The following is a 27882-nucleotide window of genomic DNA, read 5'->3' on the forward strand; positions in this document are numbered from 1 at the left end:
TTTTTCCTTGAAGTTTACTGGGATAATGCAAAGATTCGATTGGCAATAAGCCATAAGGAAATACTCCTGTACCAGTCAGGAATTCTGTGGCTGACCTATTGGTCCAGCCCCTTCTCCTTCGCTCATTTTCATTATAAAGGCTACTTGCTTACTCTGCCTCTCTTACACAATACTAGGCAACAAGATATAAGCACAAATGTGGTAGAAGCTTCTGGAAAAGGTTTTACTCTCCTGACAGAAAGGACAGGTACACCAGGCACTGCCCCTTCTCCCAGCTTCCGATGTAATTATATACTCTGGACCTGTGGCAGCCACACTGCAACCATAAGGAAAAGGCCAAGAAATCACTTGTTATATCAGGAGGAAAGTCTTTGCTAAAGCTTAACATCAATTTAAATATATTTAGAAACTATACATTGGAAAATGTATTTAAATATATTTAAAAATCTCTTATTAAACAATTTCTATATTTTGAGGTGATACTGCAAATAAAGTTTTCTGATATAACCAATTAAAATTAACAGATCAATCTGTATGCCTGTCTAAATGGTGATACCAAGTTCAAAACCAATTACTCCTTACCTAGCTTGCCTTGTCCTATCAGTAGGGGTACAAAGACACATAAACCAACAGATAAATTATATATTACATGTTTATTAAGGGCACAACTTTTATGTAAAATTTACATTTTATGAAAAAATCGAAAATATTTACAAAATTGTGTAAGATAGATTTGCATTGTTCTAATTACAACTCAAAGTAGTAAATAATATTTCTTAAAAACTCACATTTGTTAGAGTTCTGTGTTTACAAATTCTTGGTTAAAGAGGCAGCTACAAAGTTTATCACTATACATAAGCAAGAACCAGCTTGCTAAATACATTTCCCATTGAAAATCTACTGGTCTTTTTTATACCATTAGTGGATTTTTAAATGAAAAACAAAATCAATATAAACTCATATGGCTTCAAAATTGTAACCTGCGCCTAAATACAAATGTAGGTATCAACACTTGGTATGAAGACTGTGGTAATTAAGAAAGTGCAGAAGTTTAACCATTTCACTAATTTGAACATTTTCAGGTAATACTTGATTTAAAAACAAACATGGTGAGTGTAATGGTGTCAAGTCCAATAATAAAGTATTAACTGCCCATTAAAAGCTGCCCGATTACAAAGCAGTTACATTTAAGATTCCAGTAAGGGACTGTAATTGGCATTTAAAAGAACACAATATAAGAGCAATTCTCATTTCGCTCACTATGTAGTAAAGATGAACATTTCAGCAAATTGTCTTAATGTGTTGCTTTAGTCAAATCTAAATTTAGAACTGGGCTAACACTGAATATATTTAAAAAGCACATATTGTGTTATATGTATTGCTAATAAGTAGATTTTCTGCTATATTTAGTAGAGCAAGACATTACATAAGTGTCTAGTAGTAGGGGTTTTATGTTCTGTAAAGCTTAACAGAATAATTAGTGGTTTTATATAAATTATATAACACAATTTATCACTTCTACGTAAAAATGCAGGACACTGGCATTTATCCTTATAAATAAAACTCCCATTTGTAAGTTATGAAACTGTCCAAAATATTTTAAGTCTTTCAGTTAATCAGGATTTGCTACAAAGTTAGTTTTACTATTTAATATTAGTAGTTCAAGAAAGGCTTAACCCAATCCATCACTTCAAATAATCTCCCCATTTCTAGCAGGTGGCAGTTAAATAATAAAAACATATAAATTGGTAATTTTTCCAATTGTTGAAATGAAAACAACTGGCAGTACTTCTCCAATGCCAAAACTAATATTTCTTAAATCAGTTTCTCACAAAATACAAAATTCATGCTCACAACACATTCAGTAAATGTATATAAATTTCCAATGATAAACAGAATGAAGGGAAATGCCAAGTTGAGAAATAAAACAGCAGTTACCAATTAACCATTCATCAGTTTTTCAATATTTGTTTTATGATTTACATACTTAGGTGGAATAACTGAAGGTAACTTTCCCCCCTGTAAACATATGCCCTTAGATATAGTTCTCTTTCTAGTGGCTACAGTGTTATCACTAAAGAAGTGAGCCAGGGTTTTTAAGTACAAATTACCCTTTAGTTACTCTGAATTCCCTTTCCAACTGAGGCCAAAGGTATTTACAGAAATGGCAATTATCTTGTAAAAATGCTTGACCACCCTAAGATAGAAGATCCAGACTGTGAGGGGGGGAAAGTGAGGCACGTTAATGAACACAAACTGGATAGGCACATTTCTGGCTTTTGTTATTGTTTTAAAAGGCACACATTATGTAATCCATATAAAAATAAATTAAATCTACAGCATTAATTCTTAAAAACAATCACAAATTCTATAAAGTTAACTAACTGCAGAAGTAAATTTCTCTGCGGTCTTTTGCAAGCTTATTTTAACACACATTGCACTTGAGAATTAAAAAATCATACAAAACACCATCTACACTTTATTAATGTTTATATGAGAATCAAATTATACATTTTTTGCATACGCCTTGGACTCTGGTCTGATTATGGCACATAACTCAATTTGATTGAGTATTCTAAATTAACATTATCCAAAACTTACAATTCAACGTTCTGTGTGTCTCCATTCATATCAAACTTAGGAAATTTCAAAGCTATCTCTGACTCTAAAAATTAATGGAAAGCTGAATTATTTTGTGCTTGCTCTCCTGAAATTTTAGGCCTGATAATACACTACAACTCAACATAGACACTGAAGATAATGTAAAATTTCAGCCTAGGAAAACTTCATTTTACTGAGAATCTCAAAGGTGCTTCCGGAATATGGCAGTTGATCATTAACAGTGTTGAAAATCATTTCAGTGCTATTGCTTTTGATGAGTCACTTCAAAAGTGCAATTTAATGTTTGTAATCAGTTCTCAAATATATGTAAGTTCAAAGACCTAATACAAGCTAAAACAGTGTTGGAAAGAACAGACAACACAGGATGGCAGGCCTGTAATTCTCTCGAGCCAACCAGTTTCCCAGGTCCATCAACAATCCGCCAGGTATCGTCCTGAAAAACACCAAGCAGACCCCAGCAATTACACTTTCAAATGAACTCAAAGGAGGACATTTTCACTGTGGGTACAGATACACAAACTCAGTTCCCACCTGCTGTTTACAATACATTAGAAACAGATCACAGGTGTCCGTCCAGCTGTCCGGACCATGCTTACTCTCTCCCAGGTGTTTCTCTACCTGGTACTTTGTACAAAGGTCAAAGAAGAAAGTTTCCATGACTTTAGATTACAAACTGCTTGACAATTTAATAAACAGTTGCTTAGAAACTTACTGTTCGAATATAAATGTTTCCCATGTACATTAAAAACTTAAAATCTCCCAACTTACCAGTGGCAAACCGCTTCTTTACTAAGGAAAGCCTATAGCCAGTGCCTACAAGTTCAATATCTACTCCTGAGAGGGTATTTCCCTCGCTGAGGAATTGCACTGCAAGTGTGGTGGGTCTACTAGGTCCTTCTGAAAGATCAAATTTTGCTCTGAGGGACCCAGAACCTACAAGGCAAAGAATAAAAGAACTTAAATAGGGCAACATAAAATTGACACAGAAACAAGTGAAGATGAACTATGTCCTATGCCAAATTCATAAAATGTATACAGTAAACAAACCATTGTCCTATTTCCAAAGCAGACTTTATTCAATGAATCTGAATTAATTTAATCCCTGCTTCTCTCTGACTTAATAGTAAACACCCTGGTAGATTCCTACTGAGATTCAATGTGCTACATACAGACACATGTGGAAGTAAGTCGAAAGAGAAAAAGGGAGTCCATGAGGGCAGTTCAGAGGGAAACCCTAGGAGGAGTACGAGTAGGAATAAAGTCAAAAGGAAATGACAGCAACTACCATATTATGGGAGTGGGAGAGGTAAAGAAGGAAAGACAGCTAAGACTGGGAAAGCTGTATCAACATTATTTTCTACTCCGCTTCTTCAAATTTAACTGGTACTATCATGCCAAATACAGCTGACCTTTAAACAACATGGGTTTGAACTATGTGGGTCCACTTAAACATGGATTTTTTTCCCCCATCAGTACAGTACTGTACATGTATTTTCTCTTCCGATTTTCTTAACATTTTCTTTTATTTCGCTTACTTTATTTTGACGATATCTGTGTATATAATAACATAGAACAGTATTTTCAACTGTTATCAGTAGAGCTTCTGGTCAACAGTAGACTATTACTAATAAAATTTTGGGGGAGTCTAAGTTATATGTGGATTTTTGACTATACAGTGTCACCAGGGTGGGTGGGGTGCAGAGCGTTCGGCACTCCTCACCCCTGCATTGGTCAAGGGTCAACTAGGTAGTTCTGAGATGCTTTCTTTTCAATATAACCATTTATTCAACATACCTCAGTCTAACCGTGTGCCAGAAACTGTAAACCAAATAATTATGATGAATATGATAAATGCTGTAAAAGAGCTCTCAAGAGCTATGGGCCCAATGTGAATTGCAGGCAGCGGTAACTACAGGTACAGAGATGGGAGACCTGAGAGAGCACAGTGCCTTTAAGCAGGGAACTGCATACATCACAGAAGAGCTGGAGAACAGGATGCAAGAGTGGCAGAAGATAAGACTAGGGTAGGAAGGAACACGTTGGAAGTATCTTTACAATTCACGATAAGAAATAATCATAGGGAGCCACTAAAGATAAGGAAGACAAAAACATTTCAGATTAGTATCTCAAAAGGGGACCGAAGTATAAGATGCAAGGTAGGGAAACCAACTAAAAGTCAATAAAACAGTGTAGAACTCTATGTGACAGTTGATTAAACAGGGGATCTCAACTAGGCTAAGGGAAAGGAAAGAAGTAAATGCATTTGAAAGATATTTCAGAGTTGGGAGTCAAAAAAGGGGGAAAGGAGGAGTAGTCTAGGGGCATGCTCAGGTTTCTGGTCAAGGAAAACAGATGGAATTGCCAGGTAGCAGGAGTGACGTTCTAGGATTCCATGCACAGAAGCTGAACACCACAGAGGGAAATCTGGAGGAAGATACCATAACCGTGATCCAGCCTGCAGGACTGCACCTGATGGCACAGATCAGCTGGGGGATGAACTGCTGCCTAATTCTTAACCACTGTCCAAACCCTCCTTACACTTCTACAATTCTCTTGATAGGCAGTTCAATTCTGTGAAAGTTCTACTACACAGGCCAAGAGCAGCCACCTTGGCAGTGCTTAAACTTGAGAATTATTTCCTGTCCCTCTTCTGGGCATAATGCCAGAATAGAAACATATTCCTATTTTACAGCATTCTAATTTGGATATTTCTTTTTAAAGGCTGACTAACCAAATCAGAACCACATTTAAAAGATTCTAACATTTCTTCACACACTTGATACCTGAACCGCAGAGGCAAACTATTAAAATATCTGGTTAGAAAATTTGTATCTTATTTTTGAAGGAACAATTTCCCTTGTTAGTACTTAAAATAGTACAGTTTCATTAAGCAGGGGAAAAATCTGTGTCCTCTCTTCCCTGCTAACTGGTTGTAAGCCCTCAATTCAAATAGGACTTCTGGTTTACTTCTAGTTTTAACTACGAATTTTAAATTTGTCTCCCCAGAAGCCATAATGCTTGAGTAAAAGTCAGCACCACTGGCACCTGAAAACAGGCAAACTTCAAGTACCAAACAGCAACAAAGGAACTGTAGATCATCTTGGCTATTTCACCAAATAGATGTTTCTCTAGTAAAAGTATGACTCAGCATGGCATGTATAAATAAATAGCCACTACAGATATGTTGCTGGTCCTTGATAAAGAAATATGTGAGAAAACCTACTGAAATGATTTATGTTTTGATCACAGTATGCTTAAAATGTTCAAAGAGAAAAAGCTTAAGCAAAACTGGAAAAGCTAAAAAAAAGAAAACAAACCTACTTAACAGGAAAAGTTATTGAAGGTTAAATTAGGCATTCAAAGGAGAGCAGGAAAATGAAATACAATCAGAGAAAGACAATTATCATATGATCTCACTGATATGTGGAATTTGAGAAACAAAGCAGAGGATCATAGGGGGAGGGAGGGAAAAATGAAACAAGACAAAACCAGAGAGGGAGACAAACCATAAGAGACTCTTAATCTCAGGAAAAAAACTGAGTGCCTGTGATGAAGCTTGCACTGGTAGGGACATCTGAGGAAAAAAACTGAGGATTGTTGGAGTGGTGGGGGGTGGGAAGGATGGGGTAACTGGGTGATGGACACTGGGGAGGGTATGTGCTATGGTGAGTGCTGTGAATTGTGTAAGACTGATGAATCACAGACCTGTACCCCTGAAACAAATAATACATTATACGTTAATAAAAAAAAAGAGCAAGAGAATTCTCTTAACTTTAAGAGAAAATGAGAATAATTAAAGACTTGATGGTCCTGGAAATTATATTCTAAGTTGACTTAGAGGAGACACTAGGGTGACCACCCAGCAGAGATTTTTCCTTTGCATTTTGAACACAAACAGATGGAGACTTGGTGGGAGTAAGCAATTAACTTGTTTCTCCTTAAAATAATAAGCAGAGAAGTAAAAGCTGTTGATGGTTGGTTTTACTAAGGTGATACGACTAAGAAAAGTTGTCTTAGGAAGGTGGGAAGGCAAAGAAAGAGGATTTTTTAAGTCTGGAAGCTTCTGCATGATTTCTGGGAGGCCAGGACCCCAATAACAGAATGATCTAAAGGGTGTGTTAAAAGAGTTTCAGTTAGTTATCAGGTTACCCAGCAGGATAGATGGTTCTACTTGAAAATACCTAATAAAAAATTGACTGTTACCATGTGAGCATACGCATTTACATAGTTTTTATAAAGTTACAGCGAAACAAATGCTTTTTCTTACAGAGAAAGCATATTCAATCTAGAGGGGAAATGTGTTCTGAATATCAACTGGTGCACTCTTATTTAAGGTATTAACTTCCACCTAGTGGTCAATTCTAGAACTGAAGGCATGAAAATCCAAGAAAAAGCTTTCCATAAAAATGCCTAAAAAATCCATTTTCAGGGGCACTGCATTACAAACAAAAAAGCATATACACTTACCTCCATTTTCTGATTTCTCTGAAATACCAGAGAGTTTCCAAAAGGCTTTCATTTGTTCTGCATTCCTGTAAGAACAAGTATCTTCAGATTGTGTCCAGTATAGTGCCTTATAGGATGGGCAGTCAAAAAATAAATGTATTTTAAATATTTCGCCAGAACAACTATAGGGCTAAATTTACTTTTAGTATTACCTGGTGAAGATGTGTTCATGATATAATATAATGCTAATATCTTAATGGACATTTACTAGATTACAAAGTTTCTTCTGGTCAGAGAGAGGAAAACTGAATGTATAGGTGGTTCGGTACCTTCATTACTAAAGGAGAAGAAAATTTTATTAAACAGTGAAGCAAATAGAGTGTCAGAATCTCATATTAATAAAGGGAACAAGAGAAGAAGTTAAGAGATGAGAGTTACTAAACTAGTAAGACAGGTGTCCTTACAGATATGCTAGATGTTATATATAACTCTGCAAAGTAATTATCTTTTTTTTTTTTTTTTTTTAAGAAAAATAAAGTTGACAGAGGTTAAGCAATTTGCCTAAGGGTAAAGTTGTACTGTATCATTCAGGTCTAGGTGGTGACAGCAAACCCACTTCTGGAATGAGGCTACTGGGATTAGACTAATAGGATGAACAGCATCTTTCATACATACCGTGGTTTCCATGGTAAAATGCACTAAAACTTTCCAAACTTACAAGACAACTTTGAGAACTTCGGTTCTAGAAGTTGGGACTTGGAGGAGAAATTGAGCAGGAATTCAGAAATCTAAAATTTACCATATTGCAGGGGGAAGGGACTGCATGTTTGTGACTCCTCCATCCACAGGTACCACCACCTGTATGTTGGAAAGCACACTTGGTGCCACCATAGCTTCTGGGTTGTACTTATAATCCACTCTAAGATCTGTGGTGCCAGCACTGCATTTCCAGTATGTTGCAAGATTTAGAGGAGTGGACTGAATACCATTTGATGATACCTTTAAAGAGAAAAAAACCCAAGAAAGTTTTTTGCCCCAAAAGTAAACAAGTCATGCTAATGAGATGTATACATGACCACAAGAGTCTTGGAATCAGAAACAATGACGGAAATACTGCTAGGCAGAATAAAGCAGGTTCATCTCAAAGGAGTAAGAGTCACTCTCCAAGTGTGGATCTAGGACTACATACATCAAAATATCCATGATATTTGTGCAGAATACACATTCCTGGAGATCCAAATACAGAGAATCTGACTCAGAAGCTTAGGTGCAAGGTCCAGAAATAAGTATATCAGGTGATTCTTATTTATGCATGTAACTTTTGAGTATCTCTCAATATCCAACACAGAATTCTAAGATTCCTTATGAATTTAAGAAAATTAAAAAAGATAAATTATGCAATACTGCAAGTTGAGAATTAGAATACTTCCAACTGCAAGTGTTTAATTTTAACCACATGACCCATAGTAAATGGTGCAGTTCTTTTCCATTCTTTAGTTCCCTGCTCAAATAACTCCTTTTTAATGAGACCTACCCTGATCACCCTGTCTAAATTTACACTAATATTACATTTTCATTCTTCTTTATTCTGCACTTTGCCTTTTCTCAGTAACATACATTATTATCTACTTACTCTATATACTGTCTATCTTTCATGCTATTCCTAGTAAACAAGCACTGAATAACATTTACAGAATTAATAATAATGAATACTTGCAATAAACTTTAAGCCCATTTAAGTGGCAGCACTTTTTAAAGTATTTATTTTCTAGAAACACAAGCCATTTTAATACCATTACTCTATTAAAAATTCAGATAGTATGGGGGCAAGGAGGGCAGTGCCTGGGTGGCTCAGCTGGTTAGGCATCTGCCTTGGATTCAGGTCATGATCTCAGGGTCCTCGCATCAAGTGCTGCGTTGGGCTCCCTGCTCAACGGGAAGCCTGCTTCTCCCTCTATACCCCTCCCCCACCCCTTGTGCTCACTCTAATAAATATAATCCTAAAAAAAATTTCAGATGAAATAGGAAACTTATCCCTTGACATTCTTACTCCCCATTGTTAACACCATGGTACATTTCCTTACACACTTGGTAGGTATGCATACATAGATGTCATTCTTTTTAAAGGCTGTAGTAACTCATTTAATGAATCTCTTCTGTAGATGTGTACTTAAGTGGCTTCCATAAAATGCTGCAGTGAATATCCTTTGTACCTTAATCTTCGTTTTTTGCCCATTTTTGTGATATTTGAAGAACTGATTTCTTGAGGTGGAATTGCTAAATTAAAGGTTCAACTATTCAGGGGCACCTGGGTGGCATAGTCATTTGAGCATCAGACTTTTGTTTTGGCTCAGGTTGTGATCTCAGGATCTTGAGATGGAGCCCCGTGTTGGGCTCTGCACGCAGGACAGAGTCTGCTTGAAATTTTCTCTTTCTCTCCCTCTGCCCCGCCTGCTCGTGCTCTCTCTCTCTCTCTAAATAATTCTCTAAAAATTTGACTATTCAGCAATCTAATTCAACAACCTAAAAGAACTGCTTTCTAATCAGTTTGATTAACTTGTACACCTTCTAACAAGTGGTCACACCTCTCTTAATAGAGCAATCTTGCCCATTTTTGTCAATTAATGGGCTAAAACTGGTATCTCACTGTTGTCTTAATATTCATTGCTCTGATTACTACTGACATGGAGCATCTTCTGGAAGTTACCTATCTACTGAGTTAATCACCTTTTACTTATTAATTTATAAGGTTTACAGTAACCCTTTGGTCTTATATATTACAAATACTTTTCCCTCAGATTAAATATGGATTCTATTTAAGTATTTGTTTTAACAAAAAGAGTTTATATACACTGATTTATTTGTTGTCAAAGATCTCACTCATTCATGGCTTCTGGGTTTTGTATTACACTTAGCTCTTGACATTTTAAGATGAAAATATGTAAAATATATATAGTTATACATATATACACACACTTGCATATATACCCATAGATTTATATTCACTCATGATTTATTTTAGTAACTTTATGGTTTCATCTTTTACTATTATTGATACATGCAGATTTTATTTTGTTTAAAGGTATGAGTTAGGGATTCAGTGAATTTTTTCCCAAATCTCCAGCCTGATGCCCCAGTACCATTTATTGAAAAACTCATCATTTCCACATTGCCTTGAAATGCTAATTGGTCAAGTAAGTTTTCCATTTATTCTTAGATCCATTTCCGGACATACTCTTCCTTTGATCTGGCCATCTATTCTGCCAGTTCCAAACTATTATAAATACTGTCACCTTACAAAAAGTTTTCCCATTAAAACTCAAACATTACTCCACATTACCATTTAAGACATTTAACTGATTATTCCAAGCCTTATTCTTCCAGAGAACCTGAAAATGACTGTCAAGTTTCTAAACACCAATACATACACACTTCTACTAGGTTTCTGATCAGGATTACATTAAATTTATAAGTTATTTTAGAAACACCTAAACTGTTTACAACATGACTCTTCATCTGAATAAAGTATTCCTTTATAATTATATTCAGCTCAGTAGAGATTGTTAGGTTTTTTTCCAAATTGGTTTTTATTGTTGTTGTTCACTGTGGCTATAGGAAAGGATGGTTTTAACAGATTTTTAAAAGGATTTTTATTGTGGTATATTGACATGAATTTCAGTCAGACAACATAAACATTCAATATTTGTATACACTGCAAAATAATCACAATTATTTTTTCTCATGATGAGGATTAAGATCTACCCTCTTAGCAACTTTGAAATATGCAATACAGTTTTACTAACCTTAGGACACTGTTATCTTCCATCCCCATGACTTATTTTATAACTGGACGTTCGTACTTTTGAATCACTTCACCCATTTTGCCTACCCCCCTGAACCCTCTATTTGGCAACCAACAATCTGTTCTCTGATCTCTGAGCCTGGCATTTTGTTTTTTAAGTTCCATATATAAGTGGGATTATACCGTATTTGTCTTTGTTGGTCTTACTTCACTTAGCATAACGCCCTCAAGGTCCATCCATGATGTTACAAATGGCAAGATTTTATTCTTTATTATGGCCAAGTAATAGTCCATTATATATATATATATACACTACATCTTATTTATGCTTTCATCTATTGAGGGACACTTGGGTTGTTTCCATGTCTAGGCTATTGTTAATAATGCTACAGTACACATGGAAGTGAAAATGATTTGTTAATTAGCGTTTTTGTTTTCTTCAGACAGGTATCTAGAAGTCCAACTGCTAAATCACATGGTAGTTCTTTTTGAATTTTTTTTTTTTTTTTTGAGGAATCTCCATACTGTTTTCCATAGTGGCTGCACTAATTTACATCCCCACCAACAGTACACAAAGATTCTTTTTTCTCCATATCCTCTCCACAACTTATAAATTCTTGTCTTTTTAATAACAGCTATTCTAACACGTGTGAAGTGATATTTCATTGTGGTTTTGATTTGCATTTCCCTGACTAGTGATGTTGAGCATCTTTTCATGTGCCCTACCGACCATCTGTATGTTTTCTTTGGAAAAATGTCTATTCATATCCCATAGCCATTTTATAATCCAATTGTTGGCTATGAATTCTTTTGGGTATTAACTCTTATCAGGTTGATTTGCAAATACTTCCTCCCAGTAAGTAGGTTGCCTTTTCTTTTTCTGATCATTTCCTTTGCTGTGCAGAAGCTTTCTTTTTTTTTTTTTTAAGATTTATTTATTTATTTATTTATTTGAGAGAGAGAATGAGAGACAGAGAGTATGAGAGGGAGGAGGGTCAGAGGGAGAAGCAGACTCCCTGCTGAGCAGGGAGCCTGATGCGGGACTCGATCCCGGGACTCCAGGATCATGACCTGAGCCAAAGGCAGTCGCTTAACCAACTGAGCCACCCAGGCGCCCTGTGCAGAAGCTTTCTAATTTGAGGTAGTCCCACTTGTTTATTTTTGCTCTTGTTGCCTTTGCTTTTGGAGTCTGATCCAAAAAATCATTGCCAAGGCCACTGTCAGGGAACTTAGCCACTTTTTTATTCTTCTAGGAGTTTTATGGTTTCAGGTCTTAAATGCAAGTACATGGACATTTTGAGTTGATTTTTGAGTACGGTATAAGACAGGGGCCCAGTTTGATTCTTTACCAGATAGCTGCCCAGTTTTCCCCACACATTTATTGTAGAGCTACTCCTTCCCCATTGTATATTCTTGGCTCCTTTGCTGCAAATTAATTGAATATGTATGCATTGATTTATTTCTGGACTCTATTTGGTTCCAGTGATCTATGTGTCTGTTTTTATGGCCATGCCATACAGTTTGGACTCCTAGAGCTTTGTAATACCATTTGAACTCAGGGAGTGTGATACCTCCAGCTTTTTTTTTCTCAAGATTTCTTTAGCTATTTGGGGTCTTTTGTGGTTCTACACAAATTTTAGTACTGTTTGTTCTATTTCTGTGAAAAGTGGCATTGAAACTTCAGGGAGTGCACTGAAATTCTACATAGCTTTGGCTATTACGGATATTTTAACAATATTCTTCCAATCCATGAACATGGAATATCTTTCCATTTATTTGTGTCACCTTCAATTTCTTTCATCATTGTCTTACAGTTTTCAGTGTAAAGGTCTTTCACCTCCTTGGTTAAATTCATTACTAGGCATTTTATTCTTTTGAAGCAACTGTAAATGGGATTGGTTTCATAGTTTTGTTTTTTTTTTTTTTCTGTAGTTCACTATTGCTGTACAAAAATGCAAAAGATCGGGGCGCCTGGGTGGCTCAGTCGGTTAAGCGTCTGCCTTCGGCTCAGGTCATGATCCCAGGGTCCTGGGATCAAGCCTCGCATTGGGCTCCCTGCCCAGCGGGAAGCCTGCTTCTCCCTCTCCCACTCTCCCTGCTTGTGTTCCCTCTCTCGCTGTGTCTCTGTCAAATAAATAAACAAAATCTTTAAAAAAAAAAAAAATGCAAAAGATTTCTGTATATGGATTTATATGGATTTTGTATCCTGCAACTCTACTGAATATATTAGTTATCGTAAGTTTTTTTGGTGGAATCTTCAGGGTTTTCTACATATCACATCATCTGTAGTGACAATTTTACTACTTTTCCAATTTGGAAGCATTTTACCTTTTTCTTGCCTAACTGCTCTGGCTAAGACTTAAAATAGTACATTGAATTAAACTGTTGAGAGTAGGCATCCTTCTCTTATTCCTAATCTTAGAGGAAAAGCTGTCTGCTTTTCCCCATTGCATATGATGTTAACTGTGGGTTTGTCCCATATGGCCTTTATTCTGTTGAGATACATTTCCTCTATATTCAGTTTGTCTGGAGTTTCCATCATAAATGGATGTTGAATTTTGTCAAATGGTTTTCCTGCATCTACTGAGATGGTATTTTTATACTTCATTTTGTTGTTAACCATGTTAGTTGATTTGTCAAAGTTGAACCATCATCCTTGTTATCTCCAGAATAAATCCCACTTAATCATGGTGTATGATCCTTTTAAGGTACTGCTGAATTTGGTTTGCTGACATTTAGTTGTAGATTTTTGTATCTATGTTCATCAGCAATATTGGCCTATAATTTTTTCTTGTGGTATCCTAGTCTGGCTTTGGTATCAGTGCTGGCCTCATAAAATGGAATTGCTGCCTTCTCTTGTTTTTTTTTTTTTTTTGGAACGGTTTGATAAGGATCAGTATTAATTCTTCTTTGAATGTTTGGTAGAATTGTCCTGGACTTTTGTTGCTGGGACGTTTTTGATTACTGATACAGTCTCTTTACTAGTAACTGATCTATTGAGATTTTCTACTTCATCAGGATTTAGTCTTACAAGGCTGTATGTTTCTAAAAATTGATCTGTTGCTTCTAGGTTGTGCTATTTTTTGGCATAAAATTGTTCATAGTGGTCTCTCATGACTCTTTGTATTTCTGTGGTATAAGTTGTAAGGTCTCCTCTTTTATTTCTGATTTTATTTATTTGAGCCATCTCTCCTTCTCTCTTGGTGAGTCTAACTAAAAGTTTATCAATTTTGTCTTTTAAAAGAACCAGCTTAGTTTTTTCTACTGTATTTTTAATCTGTATTTCATTTCTGCTCTTTGTTACTTCCATTATTCCACTAACTTTGGTTTCATTTTCTAGTTCTCTGATGTGTAAAGTTAAGTTTGAGACTTTTCTTGTTTCCCAGGTAAGCATTTATTGATACGAACTTCCTTCTTAGAACTGCTCTGGCTGCATTCAATAAATTTTTGTGTTGTATTTCCATTTTCATTTGTTTCGAGAGAATTTTTAATTTCTCTATTGATTTATTCATTGACCCAATGGTTCTGTAGCATTTTTTTTTTTTAATTTTTGCAAAAGATTTTATTTATGTATTTGAGAAAGAGAGTAAAAGAGCGAGCGAGCAATCGAGCACATGAGCAGGGGGAGGGGTAGAGGGAGAGGGACAAGCAGACTCCCTGCTCAGCAGGGAGCCCGACGCAGGGCTCAGTCCCAGGACCCTGGGATCATGACCTGAGCCGAAGGCAGACGGTTAATGACTGAGCCACCCAGGTGCCCCTGCAGCATACTGTTTAAACTCCACGTATCTGTGAATTTTCCAGTCTTCTTCCTTTAATTGATTTCTAGTTACATATCATTGTGCTCAGAAAAGATGCTTGATAAGATTTCATTCTTTTTAAATTTATTAAGACTTGCTTTGTGGCCTAACCTATGATCTATCCTGGACAATGTTCCATATGCACTTGAGAAAAATGTATATTCTGGCTTTTGGATGGAATGTTCTGTATATAGCTTTTAAGTCCATCTGGTCTAACATGTTATTTAAGAACAATGTTTCTTTACTGATATTTTGGCTAGATGATGTAAGTGGGGTATTACATTCCCCTATTATACTGCTATCAATTTTTCCCTTTAGGTCTCTTAATATATGCTTTATATATATATTCAGGTGCTTCAATGCTGGGTGCATATATTACATCGTAGTGGTGGACTGACACCTTTATCACTATATAATGTCCTTCTTTGTCTCTTAATTCCTCTTATTTTAGAGTCCATTTTGTCTATTAACCTACCCCAGCTTTCTTTTGGTTTCTATTTGCATGGAACATCTCTTTCATCCCTTTAACTTTGGTCTTATATCTGAAGTGAGTCTCTTACAAGCAGCATATAGATGTTTTTATTATTTTTAATCCATTCAGCTATTCTGTCTTCTGATTGGAGAATTTAGTCCATTTACAGATTATTGATAGCTATGTACTTACTGGCATGTTGTCAACTGTTTCCTGGCTGTTTCTATAGTTTGTCTCTGTTTCTTTCTTCTCTGTGCTCTTCCTTTGTGGTTTGAGGACTTTATTTACTGGCATGCTTAAATTCCTTTCTCATTTTTTGTGTATCTACTATAGGTTTTTGCTTTGTAGTTACCCTGGGGCTTACATATAACAACCTATATTTAGAACTATTTTAAGTTGAGAACCACTGAAGTTTGAAGATATTCTAAAGCTCTACCTTATTTTTAGTCTCCCCCCACTGACATTTGATGTTTTTGATGTCACATTTTATCTTTATCTAGTGTATCCCTTAACTAATTACTGTATAGTTATTTTTACTATTTTTGTTTTTTAATCCTCATGCTACCTTTATAAGTAATTAATCCACTACACCTTTACCATATGCTTACCTTTGCCAGTGAGATTTATACTTATATTTGTTTTCTTATTAATTAGTGCCCTTTCTTTTCAGCTTAAAGTCTTTTTAACATTTGTCAGGTTGGCTTAGTTGTAATGAACTTGTTTACCTTATGCTTATCTAGAAAACTCTTTCTCCTTCAATTCTAAATGCTAACTTTGCAGGGTAGAGTATTCTTGGTTGGAAGCTGTTTTCTTTCAGTACTTTGAATGTATCCTGCTGTCCCCTTTCTGGCCTGCAATGTTTGTGCTGAAAAACATGCTGACAGTCTTATGGGGGTGGGGGTTCGGTTCCCCCTACATATAACAAGTGGTTTTTCTCTTGCTACTTTTAAGACCTCTTTAACTTTTGGTATTTTAATTACAAAAGGTCTTGGTGTAAGTCTCTTCGGGATCATCTAACTTGGAACCTTCTGGTCTTCCTGGATCTGGATGTCTGTTTCCTTCCCCAGGTTAGGTAAGTTTTCAGCTATTACTTCTTCAAGTAAGTTCTTTGTGCTTTTCTCTACTCTCTCCTCCTTCTGGAACACTTACAATGCAAATGTTAGTCTGCTTGATGTTGCCCCTTTAAGACCCTTGAGCTATACTCACTTTTTTCATTCTTTTTGCTGCTCTGATTGGGTGAGTTCCACTGTCCTCCTTCTGCTCCATCTAGTCTGTTGTTGAACGCCTCTAGTTTCTCAGTCATGTATTGTATTTTTCAGCACTGTGACTTACATTTGATATTTGATACTTTCTTATATTTTCTATTTCTTTGTTAAAGTTCTTTGTCCATCCATTCTTATCCCAAATTCAATGAGCATCTTTATGACCATTTCTTTGAGCTCTCTATCAGGCAAATTACTTACCTCCATTTCATTAAGGCTTTTTTCTGAAGTTTTTATCTTGTTCTTTTATTAGAAACATTCTTTTGTTTCTCGATTTTGCTTGACTCTGTTTCTACGTATAAGATGAAATAGCCACCTCTCCCAGGCTTGAAGGAGTAGCCTCATGTAGATGAACCTTAACATCCAACCTTGCTAACTGCTACTTGTCTCTTGACATTTCGTGATTATCCAAGCAGCTTGTTCTTTTTTATTTTTTTTTTTAAAGATTTTATTTATTTATTTGAGAGAGAGAGAATGAGAGAGAACACATGAGAGGGGGGAGGGTCAGAGGGAGAAGCAGACTCCCTGCCGAGCAGGGAGCCCGATGTGGTACTCGATCCAGGGACTCCAGGATCATGACGTGAGCCGAAGGCAGTCGCTTAACCAACTGAGCCACCCAGGTGCCCAGCTTGTTCTTTTTTAATAGCTCCCAATTGTTGGAAGGTGTGCCAAGACCTGTCATTATCCCAAAGGAGGTAATCTCAGCACCTACACTGAGACTGATTGGAAGGAAGCCAAACCATCAGGCAGCAGCTTTTGAATAAAGCAAATATACACAGTCTTTTAAGACCACAAGCATAAGACCTGCTAGCCACCAGACCAGGCAATCTACAGGTATCTGCTAGGCAAGAGCTGAAAAAACCAGGGCTCCAGACAAGTGTATAATCTCCTTCGTGGAGGATACCAGCAAGCTGTAGCAAGACAGAGGGAGAGTGCAAAAATGACATTGATGGTAAAGATGGTACCCACTTAAAAAAAAAAAGTCTGGAATAAAAGAATGTGTGTGTATATATATGTATATATATGTGTGTGTGTGTGTGTGTGTGTGTGTGTATATATATATATATATATATATATGGCACCTGCCAGCTTTCATAAGTTAGCACTAAAATGCTGCCCACTAGCTCCTCTGTCCCTGGAGAGTATCCCCTATAGTCCCCTGCCTCACTGGTTCACATTTTATGATTAGCAAATGAATCTCTTTCACACATAGTCTGGGTACGTTTTGAATGGCTGCCTCTGCCCTGGTCCCTAGGGTGAGTGAATTTCTGTGAGAGCCCTCTAAAAGCTGTTTCTCAGATCACTATAGCCCTGGGTATCAGGGGCATGAGCTCTGTTGCTTTCCAAAGCTAGATGTTCTGGGGGCTCTTCTCTCAGGTACAGGTCTTAAAAGTTGGGGTGCCTGATGTGCGGTAGGAACCTTTCACTCAGGAAGAAGCTCCAGGTATGTGAGTTCCCTTCTGATTGTAGACTGCAGTGCTGGAGGTGGGGTCTGTGGGGAGACTGGGTCTCAGCCTCTCCTGCATGCTTCCATGTGACCCTTTTCTTGTTTGCTAACGTGAAGGAACTGTTCAGGTAGTTTTCAGGTCTTTTTTAGAGGAAATTGTTCCAGATATAGCTGTAGATGTGGTGTGTCCATAGAAGGAGGAAAGTTCAGGATCCTCCTATGTTGCCATCTTATACTACCTCTCCAACTCTGATTAGTTTTTTTTTTTTTTTTAATCATCTTTTCTGCATTAGAATTCCTAACTGGTTATTTAAAATGCAACTAATTTTTGCATTAAACTCAACTTTACTAAAAGCTCTTATAGCAAATAGCTTTTCAATTGATTCCCTTGGGTTTTTCAGGAATGTAACATCACTTGTAAGTAATATCTGGGTTCTTCCTTCCAGTATTTATTACTGCTTACTTTATTCTCTTGTCTACCTGTTCTAACACCTCCAGAAAAATCTTATAAGGTGTCTTTGCCATTCCAGACTTTAACTGCTTTATGTGTTTCATTATTAAGACTGATGTTGCTGGTCTTTTCAGGTTAAGGACAAATTCATGTATTTTAATCAGGAATAGATGGTGAATTTGATCATCTGTTTCCTTTGGCTTAACAGATTTTATTTTGAAATATCTTTAGGGATGCCTGGGTGGCTCAGTTGGTTGAGGGTCTGCCTTCGGCTCAGGTCAGGATCCCAGGGTCCTGGGATGGAGTCCCACATCAGGGCTCCTTGCTTGGTAGGGAGCCTGCTTCTCCCTCTGCCGCTCCCCCTGCTTGTGCACACTCTCTCTCTGACAAATAAATAAAAATCTTTAAAAAGAAAAAAAAAGATGCTAGCTTAAAGAAAGAAATATCCTTAATTCCTGGAATAAACCTCATTTGGCCATGACCTATTACTCATTTAATCTGTGAGATTCTATTTCTTAATATTTCAACTTAGGACTTTTATAAGGATAAGACACTCACCTGATACTTTAATACATCTACATTATAGTAAGAAGCAGCTGGATTTTGCTCTGATAGCTTCTTGAGGTAGATAGTAACAGCTTGCATGTTCATCCAAAAATCTTTTGTGTTAGAATCACACTGCGATGGATCACTGTATGCGTAAGAAATATTTTTGTTATTTTATCTGACTTGGCTTTATCCTTTGCCTCTGTATTGTCATTTGGTGACCTGGGAAAGACTAGTAGGAATAACCCAAAAGGAGGGAAAACTAAAGTTAGGGGGATAAAGAACAGAACATAGCAGAAACTTCCTTGAACAATGAAATAATGGGAGGGAGAGAAGGATTTAACAACTACCACTATCCCCACCCAAGACACACACAGGCAGTATAAGGCTGTATTGTCACCCAACTCAATTATTATTGCTTCAATAAAGAAGGAAAAAGTTTTACAGGAATTTCACCTTCAAAACAAAAGTACACAAACCTGAACACAAGTTGTGCATTTGGAAGAATTTGCTCTAGTCTGCTGATATTTTTCACCCTGAAGCATAGCACAGCTGGAGATGGATTGCTAGTGAAGACCTTAATAATTCCACTTGGGAATGATATTGTCATGTCACCAGTGATCTTCACAATACACCTGAAATTAGGGAGTTGGAAAATTTTAAGTGGTGTATATAAGGTGTTGTAATATACACTTAAAACATACTTGGTTAAAAAGGACACATAAAATCTTTCATCATAATTAATTATATTGAAAAAATAATTGGTATTTAAAAAATGATGGTATGTGAAATGGCATACGCATGTATCCTCATCTTTGCTTAGACTTAAACTCCAAACTCCAAACACAAATGCAAGCATAAAGATCATACTCCTTCACTTGTTTGTGGAAACCATCCCCTGGCTGTACTATAAGGACACTGCTTCCTTGGTAACACTATCCTGGATCCACTCGCAGCTTTTTTTCCCTGAAAAACCCCACCGAGTCCTGGGCCTGACAGTGGCAGTGGGAGATGTCTTCCTTGCTTCTCACTGCCCCTTCCAACTCTCTATTCCTACTTCCTTCCTAAAAACCTCCAGCCTCTTTTGTAACCCAAACCAAACCATCAAACTATACTACTTGGTATTCCATCCCTTTCAAGTTACCTTCAATACTCCCTTTAATTTTCCTGAAAATTTTAGCTCTTGGCCCACTGTCAGTCTGTCTCTGTACCACTACTCCTATCTTAATTTTTAGCAATTTCAATATCCACACAGATAATCCTCCTAATATTTTGGTCACCTAGTTCTCAGCCCCTTACCTCCATTGATCCTGTCTTCCAGACTACCTCAGACGCACCCCAGCCCCTCCATCATCTCAGTTTCAGCATCCCCACTCCTCTAACGGCCACTTCCTCTTTTCCCGGCTCATTCTGTCTAGTACCACATCTCCAACAAGTCTCCAACCTCCTCAAAGCTTCCACAATCCACTGTTCCTACTACCTTTTCACTCATTCCTTCAGATCCCCATTTCCTCGTCTCTTGGGATTTCCTGGTCCATCACTGTGCAATGCTACCTCTTCTCATACCTTCTTTCTCCTCCAACCTGCAATATTCCTTTCCCCTACCCGTAGCCATTGACTTTAAATTTTCCTGAGGAAATAAAATCAGGAAAGAACTTACTCAGTCTCACAACTGCACTCCTACTTGACTCTGTACTCGTACCTTCCCTCCTGTTTCAACAGATGATCAGTCTATGCACCTAAGGCCAATCTCACTGCTCCTGCATTGATGCTCATCTCCTTCTACATATCAAAGGACTTCACTCATGGAATTGTACCCTTTCCTGCAAGTTCAATTTTTTTCCCAAAAATAATGGATCTTTCCCATTAGTGTACAGACATGATAAAATGTGTATCATCTTTTAAAAAATGAACTAAAATTAATAAAAACTTTCTCTGATTCTATCCATCATTTCTCTGCTGTTACCACTCCACCTCTCTCCTTCCACTTGGAGCAAAACATCTTGAAAGTTTTCTACACTTGCCCTTTTCAAATATAGTCATATTTGTATCATCTCCTACTCTTGAACTCCCTCCAAGCATGCTTTCATCTCCAGCACTCAACTAAAATCACTCTTGTAAATGTCACCAATGAGTTCCATAATGTCAAAGCTCCATTTTTCCTGACGTATCATCAGCATCAGTTCATCCTTCACGAAAGGGTTTTAATTCACTTCATTTCTGGGACACTGCTCTACTGGTTCTCTCCTCACCTCTCTTGCTGCATGCTGTATCAAATTCCTTTACCAAATCACTGTCATCTTCCTATTTTCGAAACACTGAAGGGAGCCAGAGTTCTCATCAGATCTCTTCTGTATTCCCTGAGGCCTGTGGCTTTCAGGATTGTATACAAATTAATGACTACTAAATACTTTATCTCTCTCCTAAGATCTATTCCCTGAACTCCAGAATCATGTATTTAGTTGTTTTAATAAGTACTTTAAACTTACCAATCTCCTCCCTTCCCAAATCTTGACAACCCTTGTTTTCAAAAGGAATTCAATATCGCATTATTACTCACGATTTCCTCAGCTAATAACCTTACATAAGCTGCCATCATCTCTCACCTGGACTGCTGTGGTTAACCTCTCTCTGCTTGTACTCTGGCTCCTTCTAGTTTATTCTCCATATGGCAGCCACAGTGCTCCTTCAAAAACCTAAGTAACCTCATCATTTCTCTGCTCAAAAGCCTTCACTGGTTTCCCACCTTGCTCAAAATAAACTCCAAACTCACCATGGTCTACAATTCCCAACCTGATCTGGTCCCTCTAAGGACTTATCTTTGACTACTCCCTTGCTAATTCCAACTTAGTGACGTAATATTCTCTTTGCTGTTCATCGAATATGCCAAGCACGCTCTGCCCTCAGACATCTGCATGGTTTGCTCCACAATGTCTTTGAAACATCTTAAATTTAACATCAAAAAGGTTTTCTTTGGGGGCACCTGCATGGCTCGATCTCAGGGTCCTGGGATCGAGCCCCGCATCGGGCTCCCTGCTCTGCGGGAAGCCTGCTTCTCCCACTCCCCCTGCTTGTGTTCCCTCTCTAGCTGTATCTCTCTCTGTCAAATAAATAAATAAAATCTTTTTTAAAAAAATGGTTCTCTCTGATCATTTTATCTAAAAAAAAAAAAAGGTAGCCCTCTATTGTAATTTTGTCTCCTCTTACCCTAGTTTATTTTTCTTCATAGCATATATATCAATACCACTCCCTTTCATGTTGTTCAACATGTAATTATCCATCAATTACTCAAGTGTGGAGGATACATCAACATAGAAAAAGTTCTCTAAAAGTTTTGCATTACCATAAGAGAAAACTAATAAGCTGATTCTCACATAATACAAGCTTATAACAGTGTCTTTCTTACACATAGTAAGCACTCAAATATTTGATGAATGAATGTATGCTGAATGAGTACGGTTATACATGAAAAGTAGGGGTGGTCATTCACCACAACATTTTCTTAAAAGAAGGGGGTTAAACCAATTCCTTGACAAGAGTTTCATAAATGAGACATATATTCTAGGTCTCTCTGGCAAATATAACACTTTACCAAAGATATACATTAAACCAAGATTCAGAGTTCTATCCCCTTCTCGTCAGCTGCCATCATCCTGCTCTATAGACATGTCAAACAACAGATGGGTCGTAATGGTCATAAACCTTGGGCAAGAATATAAATAAACTGGGGGGATAAAGCCATTAATGCTGATTATAGTGATTTTTTTTTTTAAAGACAATGGCTAAATGACTATATTTGATAGCAAAAAAGGCAGGTAAATAAATAACAGAAAACTCTATTACAGAATCAAAATGTAACTCTGAAAATTTACCACTAGGCCCTCTCCCCACCAAACACATGCACACACACACACATCTTTTTAAAACTAACTTGGTGGGATCTGCTCCTTTAAAATAGGCATTAACAGATTCTGTGAGGGCAACTGCCACAGGTAAGGTGTCTTGATTTCCAAGGCTGACAGGGCTGGGACCTCGTGACACACCTAGAATACATATAATTCATTTGTTAAATCCTACATAAACACATTTATAAAATTCATCAAGACAGGTAAAATCACAATGTTAGCTTGTCACAAATGACTCTATTACTGGTTCCATTGATGGCTCATGTATAAATCTGGAGGTTAAGAAATAGAGCATAAAACACATTGGAACGTAATACAGAGGACAAAAAAAGTCAGGAAAACACATCACACTGACTTCTTTTAAATGAAATGACACTGAACACTGGGGTTAAGGAATATCAGAACCCTTCCCCTGAAGAACTAAAATTACTAAAACATTTCTTCACAACCCTTCAGATACTAAATTGTTTCAGGTTCTACCAATCACATACAGCAGGGCATTAAACTGGATTTTTGTATTTCAGCTACTTCTATACATCAGCTATTTCTAAATTATACACTACCCATTATAATTCTTTTACTTCTTCTTTGTCTAATGCTTACATTTTATTTCCTTACCTTGATAAATGGGATTAATTTTTTTTTATAACATTCCTGACATTAGGTATATTATCTAACTAAGTAAACTTTATCTATATAAACATCAGGGTTTTGTTTTGGTTTTTTTTTAAGACTTCATTTATTTATTTGACAGAGACACAGTGAGAGAGGGAACACAGCAGGGAGATTGGAAGAGGGAGAAGCAGGCTTCCCGCTGAGCAGAGAGCCCGATGCGGGGCTCCATCCCAGGACCCTAGGGATCATGACCTGAGCCGAAGGCAGACGCTTGACTGAGCCACCCAGGCACTCCTAAACATCAGTTTTTTTTGAAGAATAATAAAATGTAGGGGCGCCTGGGTGGCTCAGTCGTTAAGGCAGTAACATAAAAATCTCAACAAATCACAACAGCTACTATTTACTAACTCTAACATGTGTCCAGCACTGAGCTAAGGTGGCATGAAAAAAATGCTGCCTTTTGAAACCAAAAGTAGTTTTCCAAAGCGGGAGCATACTTGGGGAATGAGGGATGGCTAGAAAGATGAGAGGGGAAGAGGATGTATCTAGAGAAATGTTTAAGGCCCAGATCACAGCATGGAGGACCTTTAATTTTATCCTTATGGCACTAAAAACCACTAAGAATGTTTAAGAGAAACATGGCTACATTTTTCATTTGGTAAGATCACTCTGAACACAGAGTGGATCCTGGAATGAAGAGAAAAATGTCTGTTGTCATGGATTCAATTTTGGATCAGGTGAGAGATGATTAAATGAAAGATAAGGAGGGGCGCCTGGGTGGTTCAGTCGTTAAGCGTCTGCCTTCGGCTTAGGTCATGATCCCAGGGTCCTGGGATCCAGCCCCTTATCGGGCTCCCTGCTCGGCAAGAAGCCTGCTTCTCCCTCTCTCCCTCCCCCTGCTTGTGTTCCCTCTCTCGCTGTCTCTCTGTCAAATAAATAAATAATATCTTTAAAAATAAATAAATAAATAAATGAAAGATAAGGGACTGATTAAGAGGCAGAAATTTCAGGTATGTGCATAAGAAAATGTTAAGTGAAAAAAAAGACTATAGATTAACTGGATACAACTATGCAAACACATGCTTGTGCACTGGGAAAATTTCACTGTATATGTGAATAAGTTCAGTGAACTTTTAAAAAAAATACATTGTTCTAGGGGTGCCTGGGTGGCTCAGGTGTTAAGCATCTGCCTTTGGCTCAGGTCATGATCTCAGGGTCCTGGGATTGAGCCCCGCATCGGGCTCCCTGCTCGGCAGGAAGCCTGCTTCTCCCTCTCCCACTCCCCCTGCTTGTGTTCCCGCTCTCTCTCTTTCAAATAAATAAATAAAAATCTTTAAAAAAAAAATACATTTTTCTAAACTAGAGGGTCACCAGAAATTCAGAAAAGCGTATTTTTCAGAGGAAGATGAAAGCTATTATACTTTTTTACTAAACAAAACTGTATTCTCAATTATGAATTCAATCTTTTCCCTTGAAACACCTACAACAAATGGATATTTACACAGTCATGGGTAACACTAATGTCTGCTCCTACTTTGACATAAAAAAATCAAAAGAAGGGGCGCCTGGGTGGCTCAGTCTTTGGGCATCTGCTTTCGGCTCAGGTCATGATCCCAGAGTCCTGGGGATCGAGCCCCACATTGGGCTCCCTGCTCGGTGGGAAGCCTGCTTCTCTCCCTCTCCCCCTGCTTGTGTTCTGCTCTCACTCTCTTTCTCTCTTCTGTCTTAAATAAATAAATAAAATCTTTAAAAAATAAATTCAAAAGAAACCTACATATTATTATTTTTAATTATCCAACTTGGGCATATAAAATGAGAATTCTTGAAATAGTCCCTGTAAATTGTTAAGCCCATTATTGAAATATTGGCAAGTAGAAAAAAATCACTGAACAGTAAGGGGAAAAAACTCAAAACCCACTTAACATCTTGGCATATCCCCTTGAGTATTTCCTATTCTTATTTGCCTTTCAAAATCATATTGCATATGCATAGTTCAAAAAAAAGTTTGACATAGGAAATATGTAATCAAGTCCTTAAAATAGTATAGAAGTCTAAATTTATAATGTACTATTCAGAATAAATCATTTCTTAGAAATAAAAAATTCCCTGTATTCTTTAGAAGGGTATCACATATTCTAATTTTGGTGTCATTGTTCTATATTTAAACAACTGTATGTTTCGAAAATGCAGAGAGCTTATAAAATTGAAGTAAGAAGTATCTTCCTATAACAATCAATGGATAATTTTGTGGAATTCCTTTTGGCTCAGGATTAAAAAACACTCCCAATTATTTGCTACCTTTGTACCTCCAACCTCACCTCACAATATGGATGGCTTTCCTAGGACAGTCTTTGCTCTGGTAGTTGAGGTATTACCATTCTTTTAACTGACATAGTCTTTCTGCTTCTTTTCTAATCACCTTTTCTCTGGTTCTGACAACTTTAGCAATAAGATTTATGGACATTCTTTAATGCTGAGGAGGAAAGAAAAGCAAGGAGATGGAAGGCAATACAAAAATGCTGTAGGTTTTTATGAGGGGGGAGCTGATATCAATAGATCCTGTACAGCAACTGGACATAATTAGTACAAAATCGAGAAAGTTAAACCTTAGAGTTATTCTTGACTTCTGAGACAGCGTACATCGCTGAAAAAGGAAAAATGAGGTAACAAAGTATTTTAGATACTTTAGGATCATTAGTCAACACATACATTGCTTCTGATACAATACCTTGTGAAGTCTCACAGTGCTTTTCAATTTCAGAGAGTGTCCCAATCAAATTATCATCTTCTATCATATTTAAATAAAAGACAATATTGCAGGAAAAGAAAACATTTTCAAGAAGAATCAAAAACTTAAACATAATAAAAAAAAGTTAACTTTTATGGTAGACTTAAGGTGCCTTTGTTGTACAAAATCCACATTGTATCTTGCCTGCCAGGACCATCGTATCACCTCCCTGTGGTTCCCTTATTGCCGGCGCTGGCCCAAACTAAAAACAAGTACGTACCTAGTACCTACTCAATCAAAAACAGTTTCCATCACAAATTGAAATCCTTCTAAATAACCTAGGGAAAATGGAGAACTAAAGCAAATTTTGGTTACCCAGACCACCTGTCTAACTTTTAAAGGACCCTCTGTTTTTTATGACTGAAACAGTCTGCAAAACCAAAATTAGTAACATATATACAAAGAAAATATAAGAAGAAAGTGCTCAATACAGCAAATAGAAAAACTTACTAGATGTATTCTACCTTAAGTTAAAAGATAGGAAAAATGATATGCTCATAAAGGTGTATATAAAATAAGATGGTAACATCATGTTTGGACATGTAAAAATCAAAGAAATTTTAATCTTACGTTAGCCTATATTATGTCATTTTTACGATGGCCACACTTAGAAAATGCCCTTCTCCTTTCTGAGTTTTGACAAATCATATTGGATATAATTAAATCTGCTTAAATATGGCTATTATTCTCAAACTTAGCATGCATCACAATCACCTGGAAGGCCTGTTTAAAAATTGCTAGCCCCACACGGAGTTTGGGATTTAAAAGGTCTCTGTTTCTAGTAAGTTCCCAGGTGATGCACACAGATGGTGTAGGTACAAGGATCACACTTGGAGCACTACTGAATTATGCTGAGTTAGTGTGCATCAGTGATTGGCATTATCAAAGATAAACTCACTACTACTTAGAAGCAGTGGCAGGGACAGTTCTAACTTTGATGAGAAGTTGTCACTCCCATAACAGCAGCTTTAAGTGGCTTTGTGCTTTACTAACAGTGGGTGAGAAATGTAGTAAGAATTTGTAGAAAAAATTAAAGATAGAAAAATGTCTTGAGCAAAATCTAGATGTAATAAAATACTGGATTTACTGGGTGGGATTTAGGTTTATACGCCTGCATCCTAACATCTACTTTTAGATCTTTATGATTTAAATTCTTGTAGAAATACTTATTAATTGCAAGCACAAAACTCCTTTAAGTTGAATCATTATTAAAATAAAAACTCCAAGGAATGCAAGTATCACTTCACATTAGAAAGGACTGCATAATATTTGGCCTTCAACTATTTATACTGGTCAGTAGTTTATAAATTTGATGCACTCTTAACAATGCTTAAAAAAAAAAAAAGCCTCCTATTCAAGTAACAGAAACTGTGTAACAGAAAAGGAAAATGTGGCTAGTTTGATAACACCAGGTGTGTTTCCAAAATCCAAAATTTCTAATGTTAAATTCTTCATGAGCTCATTAAAAAACAAAATTCAGCCTGACCATACTTGGAATGCTAACTATCACATGTAATCTATGATAATCACTTACCTACTGTTGGAGTATTGGCAGCACTTAATGAAGCTGAAGATGAGATAGAGGAAGAACTTTCTGCCCGGGCTAAAGGAGCTGCAGGAGGTGGGCTAGTATTGGAAGTTACAGGTGGGCTGAATGGCCTGGGCTTAAAAACAAAAAGTTATTTACCAAAATGCTAAAACAGTTCTTCCTTATAAGAAAAGATTTTTA

The 27882-nt window shown here is 36.9% G+C and overlaps 1 protein-coding gene across 1 annotated transcript in view; it reads right to left on the bottom strand.

Moving 5' to 3' along the window:
- Positions 1-634: 634 nt before the first annotated feature.
- Positions 635-27882, bottom strand: part of FCHO2 (FCH and mu domain containing endocytic adaptor 2) — a 115283-nt gene continuing 88035 nt past the window's right edge. The window contains exons 19-26 of the mRNA XM_081826764.1: positions 27688-27817; positions 22777-22888; positions 19325-19480; positions 18858-18990; positions 7868-8067; positions 7090-7154; positions 3391-3555; positions 635-3055 (exon numbers count right to left, since the gene is read on the bottom strand). Coding sequence (XP_081682890.1) covers positions 3033-3055; positions 3391-3555; positions 7090-7154; positions 7868-8067; positions 18858-18990; positions 19325-19480; positions 22777-22888; positions 27688-27817 — 984 coding nt within the window. The 3' untranslated portion in view covers positions 635-3032. The remainder of the gene's footprint in view (positions 3056-3390; positions 3556-7089; positions 7155-7867; positions 8068-18857; positions 18991-19324; positions 19481-22776; positions 22889-27687; positions 27818-27882) is intronic.

The sequence above is a fragment of the Leptonychotes weddellii genome, chromosome 7, assembly GCF_054177405.1.
Source record: "Leptonychotes weddellii isolate Sample4059 chromosome 7, ASM5417740v2, whole genome shotgun sequence".
Taxonomy (NCBI): domain Eukaryota; kingdom Metazoa; phylum Chordata; class Mammalia; order Carnivora; family Phocidae; genus Leptonychotes; species Leptonychotes weddellii.